The sequence below is a fragment of the Montipora foliosa genome, chromosome 3 (assembly GCF_036669935.1).
Source record: "Montipora foliosa isolate CH-2021 chromosome 3, ASM3666993v2, whole genome shotgun sequence".
NCBI lineage: Eukaryota > Metazoa > Cnidaria > Anthozoa > Scleractinia > Acroporidae > Montipora > Montipora foliosa.
The window spans coordinates 14,345,119-14,360,225 of record NC_090871.1 but is presented as its reverse complement, the minus strand read 5'-3'; the positions used below and the strand labels follow the sequence as shown (position 1 = coordinate 14,360,225).

Sequence of the window (15,107 nt, the reverse complement as noted above, 5' to 3'; positions counted from 1 at the left end):
CCATTATAGTACCATGCCCCACAAATATCAATGTTTCTACCCATCAGTTTTTTTTGTTTTTTGTTTTCGTTTTTACAAAATAAAGTAGGGAAGATTTCTCCAAAATTTGGGTGCGTTTATGATAAAACAGTTATTTCACCCGCGCTTGTTGGACACGTTTTGAGATGATTATAGCCAACTGGGCGATACGCGGCTCGTTGGCTATGAATCATTTCATTTCCAACGCGCGCTCATGGAACAATTGTCAAAGAATTATTTCTTGTAGCCGTAACTCAAATGATCAGCTTAAAAGTCTCTCACCACGCTCAAGTTCAACTAAGCGTAAGGAAACAACAACAGTTACTGGTTTTACGTGACTTGCTCGCTTGCATTTTCCCGCGCTTAACAACGGCTGCATGTGTTTACGTTGCCTTACGATTGGATGATTCAATTGTCTGTGACTTTTGTGATCACCCAAAGTCAATTCTTCAATTTTGTTTTTACGTTAGCTAAATTAAAATCCACTCTTTGTTATCACACCTGCGCGCATTGCAATTAACACAGATAAATGGACGTTGTGTGAGTGGGACATAAATAGCAGCTGTCCTTTTGTGATATAAGGTGTTTTAGTTAACAATAAAGAAACGACTGTTCTTTTGAAATTAAAAGAACGGTCGTCTTTAAGAAGTGATATATTACTTTTGACGGCCAGGAACAAGTAACAATGCAATTCGAATATGAGGAGAAACTGATCGCTGTGTTACAAAGGTTAAACTAATTTTGTAGATATGTTGCATATCGAATTCATTTCGAGGAACTTGCAATTGACAATTGTGAACTAACTATTTACTCCTTTTTCCGAATTGGTTTATGATACATTACAGTTGGTTTTATCACCATAGAAACGAGAAAGTTAGTCGAGAGGGTTCTTAATTACAACAAAGAACTGTTTCACACGAAATAAATCAGCTCCTAATATAAGGCACTTGGTCGATCGAGCATCCATTCTGTCCTGCCATAGCATATTTGTTCTAAACCTCTCAGGTATAATCGTTCGCAAAACATGTTAAACTATTTTGTTCAAATATCTTAACACGAGTGGTGAGCCTTCAGAAATCTTTGGTTTTCGATTAGATATCATGCGTTATTAATGTTTTCATCTTGTTTCAGAGAATAAGGACTAACCAGGCAAGAAATTAATAAGGACGAAGTCTAACATGCGGCTTTTTCTTGTGATCACTTTACTTTGCTTCTGTGCAACGGTGAATGCAATCGAGGTCGTTCAAGGTTAGTATTCCAACCAGAAGGTGGAAGTTGCATTGACTTCTGCGAACAAAATGAGCTGCCAGAGCACGGTAACGGTGTCATCGAATCTCCATGCACAGCAACTTACCTTTGATAACGCGGGAAAGGGTGCAAGAATAAACCCGACAGATCTTTGAAAAAGACAGCCAGTCTAAAATGGGTTAAACGCCTTTCTCAATGTACGATAATTTGGTCTTAATCATTGCTCATCGTCACTAGAGTAAACGGATATAACGAGCCTCTTTACAATAACACAACAAGGTTACGCGGTATAAAAACCGAGATCCATAAATACCCCTGGCAGTAAAATATCCGAAAAAGAATTCATTGGAAAGAAACTAAGGCATATAACTATAAGACTAATATACGAGACGTTAAGGAATTTGCACGATTTGCATGGGTGGGTTGCCCGGCATATTAATGCCAACTTTACAGGTAGCTATGAAATTATCAAGGCAGCTTGGTATTGAAAAACAAACTGACTTGGGCGCGCGAGCTAAGAAAAATCCATCTAGTCTCTACGGAGTTGATTGCTTACTTAGGGCCACACTTTTTCTCCTCATTGGGAATTTTTAATTTGGCTGGAGTCAAGAGGACCATGTTGTCACCGCGTAGGCGGAACGCGCGGAGCGTATAATTTTTTCAACGCTCAAGTACTTGCTCGTTTAATGGGAACAACGAGCTACGATTGGGTAAAAGACTAAGTCGATAATTCCCAATGAAACAGCAACTGCGGCCCTTTAGAAGTACATTGTATAACGGTTAAAGTCCGGTCTCAAAACGAAAATGATGAAGTTTAGCGTAGAGTACAGTTAACATTAGAGAACATACAGTACGGTCAACATAAAGGTCATTATTGAAGACTAGAAGTACCTGAAGACCTATCATTGCTGAAAGTAATAAGATAGGCAAGCTGTTTACTTATAATCAACGTGATCCCTTTGATAGTAAACAACACAAGCAACTTTAAATTGAATCACTGTGTCACCATAGCTTAGTGTCCAACAAATGAATTGTGAGTGTTCGATCACATGACCACCAGTTATACTGGTTTCCTGAAACAAAAGAAGAAAATCATTGTTCGATTCCCATTTGGCCTCCGAGTCGTCAACATGGCCGCGGTCTCTTTGTTTCATTCTTTTTCAACTTGGCCGCTGTGACGTTAAAGTGAACACACCTATCAATAAGTTCAATTGCCCCATCGAGAGGCGAAGCCTCGTGGTTCCACAATTCTCAATTCTTTTCCCTGAGTAAGTCCAGGAAAAATCAAGTCAGGCTTAGAGAAAAGCTGTATCAGTAGAATGTAAGACAACTGGAAACGCAAATGCCACCAAACTGTCGTTTGAGCTTTCCGTGCAGAAGAGTCTTTCACTTGAAACTCTTCAACTTATCTGTCCAGTGAAATAAATGCGAACAAAAGATGGAGACGACAGAAAACAATGCGTTTATTACTCTTGGGTCTTTGTGTGATCTTCAGTTTTACTTGCATATCGTTAGTGAACGGACAAGCTGTCTGCTGCCTGCGTGTTCAGGCGACGGGTTTCGGGGGCAGAAAGGAAAGGATAAACTTATCACAATCCCAAATGTATAGTACAAAAACGAAGATGAATGCAATGGTAGGGATCACGTGGGTACAGACCGGAAGTAAAAATATGCTCACCTGCATGTTCCCCATTGACAGTTAACGTTAGTTCAAGATCTTCTCGTCTCGTTTGAAATCATCTTTCGATTTTCAAACAGGGACTGGCCAAGTTCATATGAAGGTTTCCGGCTAACCTATAAAATCATTGCATCTTAACAAAAGTTTTTGATTTCGAATTCTCTCCGATTTGTTCATAGATGGTGATTACGAGGAAAAACTGGCGAACTTCGTGACCAGAAACAGTAAAGATCGCCGACCGGTTCTTAGCATCCAGGACAAAGTAACAGTTGTCTTTGGAATCACATTAAACCAGATTGTTGATGTGGTGAGTATTCATTCACAAAAAAGCTTTTTTTTTAATTTAAGGTCGACGGCAATTTAGATATTGTTTTGATTTTGTATTAATACAGTCAGAAGCCCTCAAAGCCGGGCCATACACAAATGGCGGCTGGTGTGGGACGAGTGAGCTGTCAAACGCGAAAACGAGGCATTATCGGATAAAAGTTTACAGAGCATGGAACAGTTTTCTTTTTAATGTGATTTTTCCTGGTTATCTTTAGCCGGCCGAAATCCAAGAGAGCTGAAAAAATAGGTAGAAATGATCTAGCGAAAGGTTTACACACAAAAGGCGGTAAGCGCTTTCATTAAAATAGAGGTCGACTGTACGCTTGGGTTGTTCAGATTAGTACCATTTTCCTATGCTACCCTAACAAGGTTTCATTTACAACAATTGATGTAAACTCATGTAATTGGTCTACAGGGGAATGACAGCTTTCTTGCTCTTCTTTTTTTTTTATAAAACCTATGATTGTGTTGTGGAAGTTATTCTTATCATAGCACTTATTTATTGTCATCTTTTCAGGTTGAAAGAAACCAAATTCTTAAACTGAGTCTTTTCATCAGACAGGTAAGCTGCCTCTCCATCAGCTAACTTATGCCTGGCTTTCGTCAAAGTTGTGTTGAGGCCTGTAGCAGCGTTTACGTTCATTCCGGGTTATCTTGGCAGAAGTAAAGATCTCTTTAACCGTACAATAGCTTGGCTCAGAATAACGGATATGAATGATTTTGAGATGAATTAAAGCAAAGTATTATATTTTTGCGTTGTATTGTTCTGAATTACCCCTCTTGGTGACGGATAAAAGATCACGCACCGGTACCACTTTCTCAACTACCAAACTCAATGAACCGGCGACGCTCGTGTCAGTTAATTTCCTCGCTCAGCGCTGGCAACGTCACGTTGTATTTGTGATTGGCCCAAGTACAAATGGTTGTGTTTGATCGTCAAGCGTCAGCCGAGTCCGAATCAAATGGTCTTGACACATTATTTTCTAAAAAGAAAGACGCTAAAATGAACTTTTCACGAGAGAAAAAAATGACGCAGACGATCTAATTTATAAATCATGTTAAACATTTACATGTCTGTATGAACTTAAGCGACCATCCATTTTCTTTCAACTAGAAATGGGTCAACCCCTTGTTACGCTGGAACGTGAGCGAGAATGGAGGCATTCAAGAAATAAATGTCGATCCTTCAAGACTATGGAAACCTGACATCTATCTTTATAACAAGTAAGGTGATAAAATGCTATAAAATGATCACTAATGATATATGAACTCAACGGAGTCCTGCTTGCACAATTGAGCGATGAAGTTAGGTTTGTTGCTCACTGATCGAGTCTCCTTAAACGGGTAGTTTGATTCCATTTTACCCTCACTCTGAAGACAAATGACCATGCTAAATAGCTTACTTATGTGATGGAAGATGAAATTATACTAAAGGTGAACTGCGGCTATGTATCAACTTTCTGAGGCAAAGATCTTGGAAGTGTTCATGAGGCAACTTTAAGCAGTGGCAAAAACTCCTGAAAGAATAAAACCAGAGACATGCACAGACCAATGATTGTGCGATTGCACAGCAAACTCAGTGCTCAGCTCAGACTACCACTGATCTATCAAGCAATCAACTGTCAAGATAAATCTAGGCAATCTAGAGTTCATATCATATCCAATCAGACGAAATATCATCTTTCAAAACCAGGGGTTTTGGGCTTCTTTTGCAAGTGCTTGACTGGAACGGGCCCAACCTCGTTCCGAGGGCTGAGGGAAAATCCCTGGGAACGAGGTTGGAACGAGGCTAGAACCCATGACTGTGCCATTACGCTTCACTCCTCTATCAACTGATGGCTTTCAAGGTCTCTGGGAGCTTGTCACATGTGAGTTCAATTAAAATCCAGTACGAGTTGAACGCAACCTCGTTCCCAGGGTCTCTCTTCTCTGCCTCCATTGTCGTTGAGGGAAGACTCTGGTTCACGCTGGTCACGTGTCTCCCAGAATCTGGGAGGTTGGCGGAATGTGTGTTAGGGGATGGGTGGCAATGTAGGCTTTGTTGACATTGCAAAGAAGGGAATCAGCACGCAATTGATTTTGTGGCCAGATGATCATTGACAAAACGTTTGACAGCAGTATTTTATGTACTACACATATGGAATTCGATATGAAAGGAAAAAAGTTGTGGTCAAATCGATCGGACGCCACAGAAAATATCCTCACGTTATTCAAGTGTGAAGGTCCGGATCAACGAACAATGCTAATAGTTTGCAACAATTTTAAAGGAAAGAAGATTTTGTCGTGCAAGAAAACAAGCGAAACGGTTATCCATGGAAAACAAGCATGTTCAGCGATTAGCCGGTTTGTTGTTATTTAAGTTCTCGTGTCACATGTAGACCTCAAATCCATCAAATCAAACTGTATTAGCATGTGCAGGTATTTCATTTTGCTCTTTGATTTTCGTTTTTCTTTCGAAAGTTAAACAACGTGATTGCTAAAGTCGCAATCTTGTACAGCGAGTCGACAGTTTGACTAATGATATTTATATTTCAACAACTTCGTGTAAATTGTCGATGTCGTTAAGATTTTTTTTACCACTGCGCCGCGCTTTATAGCGTGTATATTTTTAGTCGCAGTAAAATAAAAGAGACATTTTTATCAAGCAAACGTAGTGTTTGGTGTATTCTTTTATGCTAGTGTTTGCTCTGAAGAAGCAACTTTGGCTACTAACGAAATTAATTTTTTTAAAAGCGAACGTCAATCGCCGCTCGACATTGAAGTCGTCTTGTCGATCACAAAAGCTCTTGCTTTTAGTTTGACCGCTTTTGTGGGAATTCATCTCCTGTGGGAATATAACATCAGCTCTTTTGAAGTTTTTATTTTAGAAATGCCTTGTTAAACGAATATTTTTTCGCCCAGGTGCGGTTGCGGGATCAAAATATAACGAAAACACTACCCTAGTGGAAAAATGTTTGTCGATGAGTGCCACGTGACCAGCGTGAACCAGGGTCTTCTCTCAACGACAATGGAGGCAGAGAAGAGAGACCCTGGGAACGAGGTTGAGTTGAACGGACCCCGTTTTGGCCTGGATTTTTATCGAACTTTCTTCGCAACAGCGCATGCTTTACTTGTTGCTCAGCTACCACGATCGATCTTCAACTCATGTATTTCAGTTTACGCACTTTAAATATATGATCATATCTTTCGTTCAAAAAGTATAATTTCCTAACTAAGCACTCGGAAGGTATTCAGTATGCGTCATGTACAGAAAAGGATGTAGAACATGAAAATGGAATGAAACTTTGGCCAATGAAAAAATTGCCAATCCTCAAGTTTGGACATATCCATAATTTAATATGCCAACCCAATCCTTCTAAACTTCACTCGATATATCAATTATCCTTCAAGTTGAATTGTTCTTGTAAGAGTGCCATAAGTATGATCTCAAATGCTGAGTTGTGTTCCATCCAGTTTTGGTCTATTTACCCAGACAGTGACAAATAATTGATTCTTGAAGTAATTGGAAAGTTCCTGGTATTGTTTCTGTGTTTAATTTTTAACCCATCTCTAACCTCTTCCTTGTGCAAATCTACAAATCATTTCCTTTCTTTTCGCCAATTAGCGCTGATGAAGACCACGATGGCGCCCAAGATAAGATGCAAACTAAAATCAAAGTAGATTACAACGGGACTAACAGATGGCTGGCACCATCTATACTAAAGAGTTCCTGCAAGATAAATGTACGCTACTTCCCCTTTGACGAGCAAGTAAGTCCCGTGCTTTGCTCAGGGTCGGCCAGGGTCATTGGGTATACGGTATACAGGGGCTTTTTAAATCGGGTATACGGTATATTGCAGCTTAAATACGGGTGTTCGGTATATCACTTTCTTTGAATTTCAGGTATACAGTATACAATGCTTCCATTAATTTTGGGTATATTTGGATGAATTTTTGGTATTTTGGGGTAGTTTGGCGAAATTTTGTCGAGTTTAACTGGTATACCACTAACCCACGTGGTCGACCCTGTTTGCTTGAAATAAGAATCTTTATATGTTTATCTTATCTTATACAAGGTACAGGTACAAAGAGTGGAAGAGACTGGAGTAAATTGCCTTTGTATGAATCAACCTGACTGTTCAACCTTTTCAGATTCATTTACTTCAGTGAAATGACACGATAATAAATGAGAATCGGGTATATGAGTCCGAAAACTGGAAAAGATGATGCAGACGTGCCAATGGATGGTTTTCATCTGACTTCGCGACGGCCATGTTGGTATACGGAACATTGCGTTAAAATGTCTTCAGTGTCTCTTTAACTGGCCTCATTATACACTCAACAGAATATCGCGTTTCTGGTTGATCAATGACTAATGCATAAATAGCATATATAGGTTATATAGTGCAATAGGGAAGTTGCTGTGGAAACAAAGCGGTGAAGAAAATTTTGTTTAGTATATATCATTAAAAAAAACCTTATAAAATTGCTGGTACATTTCTTAATTTATGGTTTTCTCGTGATGTTTTGATATTTATCAAAACATCACTAGTGGCTACAAATCGCGAAATGCACTCGCTTTCACACGACTTGCTATGCTTGTAAAAAAAGATTGTTTCTGCAAAATGAGAACAGCTTTCAATTACCTTTTGCAGGCAATGATGCAAAATGTCGCAAGTCCTTTTAAGCCAACTATCACTTGCGCGCACGCGTTCTCCACTGTGATAGGTTCACAGGAATTTGAAATTGAAAATCATCACGTGATCATTTCAGTGTTTCAATCCCCGCCCATAGCTCTTCTTATAGCACCCGTCGAGCTCGATGGTCAAATGTGACATCAAGTGTTTGCCCTGCAAATAATAGATAGTCTCACAAGAAGGGAGAATCGGGACCTTTAGAATCTAGGACGAGGACGAGAACGAGTATGAGTTTTGACTGCCCGTTTTTAGCGAAAATACTTTTAAAAAATTTATAACCCGTACGATTTATCTTACTCTTTGTTAGCAATATATTTTGCTCAGTTATTCTTATTGCTGGTCACTGAGCCTTTTTGCGGTTCGAAAAATGGCACAACTGCTACCGTGTTGTTGACTTGTTTTGAAACGACGAAATTTTTGCAAAACTTCGTACTAAAAGGACGAAAATGATGCTGCTTTGCGCGCCCTCACTGTACAGTTTTTCTATGAGAAAATCTCGTACTCGTAGTCGTTCTTGTCCTAGAATCTAAAGCTCTCTAATCTCTTCAAGGTTACGGTCTAGGTCAAAACCATCACATTCAATTGACTCAGTCTAGGATCTCAATATAGGTAATGCGTGGTTAACTTGATTTAATAACGATAATGATGACGATGATAGTAAAATAATTACAGTAAAAATAATATCACCACAATCAAAGTATCGCAAAAGTAGACAGCATAGATTGTTTGTTTATTTACCTGTTTGTTTCTTCTTTTTCATAGCATTGCGAACTTAAATTTGGCTCATGGACTTACGATGCGAATCGCGTTGACATCGTAACCGAGGGACCAAGTGCAGACACGAAGACGACGCAAGTCAATGGCGAGTGGGATCTAGTGGACTTTCCTTGCCAAAGAAATGAGTTGTATTATGAATGCTGCCCCAATCAGCCTTATTCCGACGTCACCTGCACATTGAGCTTGCGACGAAGAACGATGTACTTTTTTGTCAATTTGATTGTTCCTTGCCTTCTCATTACACGTAAGTTTTAAGTTATATTCGTGGTGGCCGAGAAAACGTACCACAGCATACTCTGCAACAAACACTATTACTGAATGAGAGAAATGTAACATTTGAAGTGCGAATTATCGATGAAAGACAGCAGTGATACTCGCACTTATATTGACAATTTAGCAATTTTCTCTTATAGACACCCGACTAATTCAGGTGGCTTCAGCGGGATCACTTCTGTCTTTCGTAAACACGATTACAATTCTAGAATTTAGACATCTAAAATTAAACTGTATATAAATTCTTCAAATTCTTCTTCAAAGCAAGTGCATGCGCTATTTGGTCGATTAAATTAATTTAAAGGACCCGGCGACTTTTTCATAGTTTATTCAGACCTTCAAGGTCTGTTACCTCCTTCGTCAGGGAACGTACTGTTGGTTTTTCGAAAATGTCTTGACATAAGTCAACACCCACAAGCGTACACTCTCTATACGGTCCTGTTAACCGAGTTTTTTTTTTCAGACATTTCAGTTCTTGCTTGTTCTTGCTTTCAGTTTTTGCTCGCCTTCTTACTCGGACTAATGTGCACTGGAAATGAACTGTTTGCCGGAAGGGCAACTTGAAACTCGTTCAAATAATTATGCTCCGTGTGTGAAAATGCCAAAATATGGGGCCAGGATAAGGAGCTCAACCTTTTTATAGGGAACAGCTGGTGCCCAAATCCAAAGAAATGTTTCTCTCTGATCTGGTTAAATTAGACGCATGTGGTTTGCAAGCCGGATTGCTCTTTTTAACGCAGCTTGAGAAAACAATAACTCAAAAAGAAAGACACATCAAGTCTTCTAGCCAGTATGCAAGACGAACTATAAATTAACACTTCCTTTCATGGCAGCCACTCTACTTGTTTAAGAGTGACACAAAATAATAAGAATTGAAAAGCCGAAACTTCATACCTCTTATTGTTTTTCAGTGCTTTCGCTGCTCTCGTTTTTCTTACCGTCGGAGGCTGGAGAGAGGATCACTTTGGTGATAACCAACATGTTGGCGTTGACTGTGTTCATGTTGATTGTGGCGGACATTTTGCCAGCCACATCGGAAGTAGTTCCTCTGATAAGTATTTACTTCACCAGTATTTTGATAGAGGTGAGCCACTGTACGTAGCAAAACAAGTGAGCCAAAAAAAAAAAACAACAAATCTAAGAATTGGTAAAGGAGCCCAGAATGTGCACTGGTTGGATTTTTAAGTAATAATGTTTTCGTTGAACGATAAAGAGCGGCCAGTAGTATCCGCGCTCTAACGGGCCAACTGGAAAATATAGACTGGACTCTGGGCTGGACTTTGGACTGGACTTTATTAAACAAAGCTAATATTTAACCAATAATATAACGATTAACCGCTTGTATTTAATTATTAACCAGCGAGAATGCGAATGAGAATGGATGTTTTTTTTCAAAGGGAACGTAAACGAAAAATCTAACAATGCTGCCCAGTAACTTTCAATCAAGTCAAGCTACTATTACGTGAATACTGTGGCGACGATATATCTCATGCGTGCGCTGTCTAAAGAATATAAGGAATGCAGTCCAATTCAATATATTCGATAAGTTAAGCGCGATCGCTTTGCGATCGCGCTTAACATGAACTAAAACTATGCAACAGGGAGGGAGCCACAACGCCTTAAAATTATCTTGCTTTGAAATATCTTATCAGGAATATCTTTTCGTTTCGGAATAAGTAGCCTTTGTTAGGCAATCCTTTAGCCTTTATTAGACAATCGTCCTTTTTCGTACGCTACTTTATTCCCATTCCTTACAATGCACAAATTAACTGCACAACAATGTATAGTTCCTTCGTCACTTTCTTTTCTTTTTCGAATATTTTTGCAGTTACGTCTTTCACAAATTACCATCGGTACTGGAGTACAAGCTAACATACGCCGAAAAAAACGAACTGTCATCAACCTTTTTAGTGTTATCGGTACAGTACATACGCCGAATAAAACGAACTGTCATCAACCTTTTTAGTGTTATCGGTACAATTACATCAGCGTGGTTTCGTGTGAAATGAACGTTTGTGTGATAAGAACTGGAACGTGATAAAAATGTTCACTATAGGGGTGGTCCGCTACATTCCTAAAATAGCACGCACGAGATAGGATCGCGTGACGACATTACATTGTCACCTGATGACTTCAAACTTTCACAGCGTTCACGCAATCATAGCAAAGCGTATAAGTGATGGGGTTTGTAACGTTAATTTACCGCTGTAAACAACTGAAGTGCTTACTTTGCAGTTTCCTGGCTGGTTCAATTGAGGAAATAGTGCGCAAAGAGATTGCGCTTAACATATCGAATATATTGAATTGGACTACATTCCTAACATTCTTTAGACAGCGCACGGATGAGATATATCGTCGTCACGTAATTGTAACTTGACTTGATTTAAATTTTCTGGGCAGCATCGTTCGATTTTTCGTTTATGTTCCCTTTGAAAAAAAACATCCATTCTCATTCTCGCTGGTTAATAATTAAATAGAAGCGGTTAATCCTTATATGATTGGTTAAATATTAACTTCGTTTAATAAAGTCCAGTCCAGGGTCCAGTCCAGAGTCCAGTCAGAAGTCCAGTCCAAAGTCCAGTCCAGATTCCAGTCCATGTTTTCCAGTTGGCCGTGTTTATAGTCTTTGGGAGCAGGTTACAACGAGTCACCACAGGTCCCAGGTCTATCTTTTTCTTCTTCTTACAGGGATAATACTTTCCTTAGTATCTTTGCTGTCCCCAACAATGCTGTTTTCTGTATAACTTCCAACCCCACCTTCACACCGATTCGCCTCATGTACTCCTTAAAGTTAACTGATACAGCTCCAAGGGCCCCGATAACAACAGGCACTACAATGACTTTTCTCTTTTGCCAGACCTTTGCAATTTCATCTTTCAATAGTTGGTATTTCTCTACCTTCTGAAGTTCCTCATCCTTCACCTTATAATCACCTGGGATAGCAACATCAATTATGACAACCTCTATCTCCTTCTTATCAACAAAGACAATGTCTGGTCTTCTTGCCTCGATTTTCCGATCACACTGGACTGTGAAATCCCATTATTATTATTATTATTATTATTATTATTATCATTATCATTATCATTATCATTGTCATTGTCATTGTCATTGTCATTGTTATTGTTATTGTTATTGTTATTGTTATTGTTATTGTTATTGTTATTGTTATTGCTATTGCTATTGCTATTGTTATTGTTATTGTTATTGTTATTGTTATTGTTATTGTTATTATTATTATCATTATTATTATTATTATTATTATGTTATTCGATTCTTTCAAATTGTCGGGTGTTCTACTGGTAGCTTAGAGATACAACACTTTCCGCGACAGGTGAGCAGTTCCAAGAATGGCTGACAGTTGTACACAATTGTATCATCATCATCATCATCATCATTATTATTATTATTTTTATTATTATTATTATTATTATTATTATTATTATTATCATTATTATTATTATTATTATTATTATTTAAGAAATAGAAAACATGTACCGTGTTTCTATCGAGTTATAAAAACACGAGTGAAAGTTTGGGAGAACGAGAAATGCTGTGGGAACACGAGCCGCATCTTTTAGAAAACAACGCGACGAGAAAAAGGAAAACAACTTGTTAACTCTAATTATCACAATGTAAATTCTCTTTGCTCGCGCCATCACTACGTCAACAGCTCGTGCTAGTTCTATGTCTCCTTCGAGTTTTTAACCAATCAGCGCGCTTATTTTCTTAGGACTGTTTTCTAACATTAATTGGAGACCAGAGCTGATGGCCTCAAAACGTACGCCGACGGTCGTACTGTTCTTAGACACCATACGTATCTTTAGTAGCAATTCTCTCCACTTATTACCATTTACTAGAATTGAAAGGTTCTTCCCAATCGTTCATGTGTCCGGTTTAACAGGCCACTCTTTCGATTATTTTGATACTTTTGTTAGTTTGGTTTAAAAAGTTCAAAGGCCTTTTCTCTTTTGCTTTATTTACAGGTTGGTCTCTCGTTGATCGCTACTGTCGTTGTGTTAAAATGTTACTTTTCAAATCCATCCTTCTCAGAAATTCCTTTCTGGATTCGCCTTGTTGTTATTCAAGGACTTGGCCAGTTACTGAAAATTGAGGTAAAGAGACAAAGGCAAGCGAGTCGCGGTAAAGACGAGGACAAGAAAGCTCATAAACGTCACAGGTCACTGGCGGATGCCCAGGATCCCTACTTTGATTATTGTCATCAAGACCACACCAGTCATAAAAATAGTGAGGGCTTTTCCCAAACCAAACGCTTCTCTACAGCCGATGAGCCCGACATCCACAAAAACATCTCAAGTCGACGAAACAATGAGACAAAGAAGAAATGTAAACAGCATGTCGCAGCCACGGAGGGCTTAGATGGGAATTTTAACCTTAACCATCAGAATGTTTCTTGCCATAATGCCAGTAGTAGAAATGCCAAATCCAAAAGACCAGTATCCATGGCGGAGTCCATTGATCCAAATTTTGAACTGTATCATCAAAGTCACTCAAGCCGCAGAAATACGGCATGCAACGTGAACGATTTAGGGGTGCCTCCGTGCGGGGCATGCCATGAATTGACCGTGGAAATGCTACATTTGGGTTCAGGATTTCCACTCAAAAACGTAAGCAAAACTCCATCGCGACCTTCACTGCGGAGAGAGTCCTGCTACGATACTCTCTGTGATGAAAAAGCTGACACAAATGTAGCTGGTATGTCCCAGACCCCTCTGATCAGCGCTCTGCTGCATCGTCAGGAGCATCTGGTGGCCTACGTAAAGGAACTGGTACGAGCAGTGGAGGAACAAGACGAGCATGATTCAAAGAAAGAAGAGTGGATCCTAGTGGCAGAAATCTTGGACAAGTTTTTTCTCTATCTCTTTGTGATCATAATGATTGGTTCTACGGTCCTGATTTTTAGCACAGGAACATCATGGTGATGAACAGAAGACAATCTTTAGTTTAAAAGAAACCAACTGCTATTTTACCGTATATTTTGCACACATTACAGTTACTGCATAATTAACAAAGGTTCTATCGCTTTTCGAGCCTGCCTAAACTACAGTGATTCCACGGAATCGCGAGGAAATGTTATTTTTTCACTTAAAGATGTATTAACAGTCACACATAGTTTTACATATAGACAGACATTTATTGAGGCTCCCTAACAGATTTTTCAGCCTCAAAAAATTAAAAAAAAAAAAAAAATTGATGACATGAAATAATATATCAAGGTAGTGTTTACCTTTGTAACTATGATCTGGCTATAAATATGGTTCATAAACAAATTTTAAAAGAACACGCAATTGATCATCAGTTGGGTGTTTTTCAGGCACAACAGTTTCCTAGTTGGATTTAGTATGCGACTTACTAATGAAAAGTATAATTTATTGTATAACATAAAATTTAAGTGCGTGTCTGACACGGCGGCATTATAGAAACAGTCGAGAAGAGCAAGCGTGGTTCAGTTGGTTATTGCGCGGCTTTCGGAGAACTAAGAGATCCCCAGTTCGATCCTCGGTGACTTCAACGTGTAGCCAGGGCTTTGAATACCCATAAAACTAAGCTCTGACAGAGGGAGGGGGGTAAAGAGCGAACCGTCGGCTTTCATTGATACGAGCGGCCTCTTAGCTGAAGGAACTACGGACGTTAAACGAAGTGACTAAACTTTTACCTTTACGTTCTGAATCTCCTATTAAAGCGACTTTCGTATGAGCTTAAAAAATGAAAGTAAAAACATAACATAAAAAAATGCAAAACATTTAATTGGCGTATGGAACAAAAACAAATGAACGCGAATTTTCATTGGCTTAGCGAACGCGGGTGCAAACAACATCAGCTCTCCATGGATCTTTATGGAAAGTGATAGGCATTTCTCTTTGGCGTCATTTGATTTGTGCAGTAATGTGATTGAGCAATCGAACTGTTTACTGCCCATATTAGGAGTTTCCTTGGCGGGAATAAGGAGAAGCTTTGTTTTGATGTTGCCAAACATTGGTCCGTGAAACAAATTGCGAACACTTTTTCAAGGTCATACGAAATACGCTCAAGCCACCCGCGAGTTGAGGTAGAAAAACAGTGTTGGGGAATTTAAGCACACGACGTTT

The 15,107-nt window shown here is 39.1% G+C and overlaps 1 protein-coding gene across 3 annotated transcripts in view; it reads left to right on the top strand.

Annotated features, from left to right (window-relative positions):
* LOC137996871 (acetylcholine receptor subunit alpha-1-B-like) overlaps positions 1 to 15,020 on the top strand; it is an 18,933-nt gene extending 3,913 nt beyond the window's left edge. For all 3 annotated transcript variants that reach the window (XM_068842495.1, XM_068842493.1, XM_068842494.1), the window contains 8 exons: positions 1,150 to 1,266; positions 3,124 to 3,251; positions 3,789 to 3,833; positions 4,386 to 4,495; positions 6,876 to 7,020; positions 8,710 to 8,968; positions 9,909 to 10,081; positions 12,984 to 15,020. In XM_068842495.1, coding sequence (XP_068698596.1) covers positions 1,197 to 1,266; positions 3,124 to 3,251; positions 3,789 to 3,833; positions 4,386 to 4,495; positions 6,876 to 7,020; positions 8,710 to 8,968; positions 9,909 to 10,081; positions 12,984 to 13,940 — 1,887 coding nt within the window. In that variant the 5' untranslated portion in view covers positions 1,150 to 1,196 and the 3' untranslated portion in view covers positions 13,941 to 15,020. The remainder of the gene's footprint in view (positions 1 to 1,149; positions 1,267 to 3,123; positions 3,252 to 3,788; positions 3,834 to 4,385; positions 4,496 to 6,875; positions 7,021 to 8,709; positions 8,969 to 9,908; positions 10,082 to 12,983) is intronic.
* Positions 15,021 to 15,107: the final 87 nt, after the last annotated feature.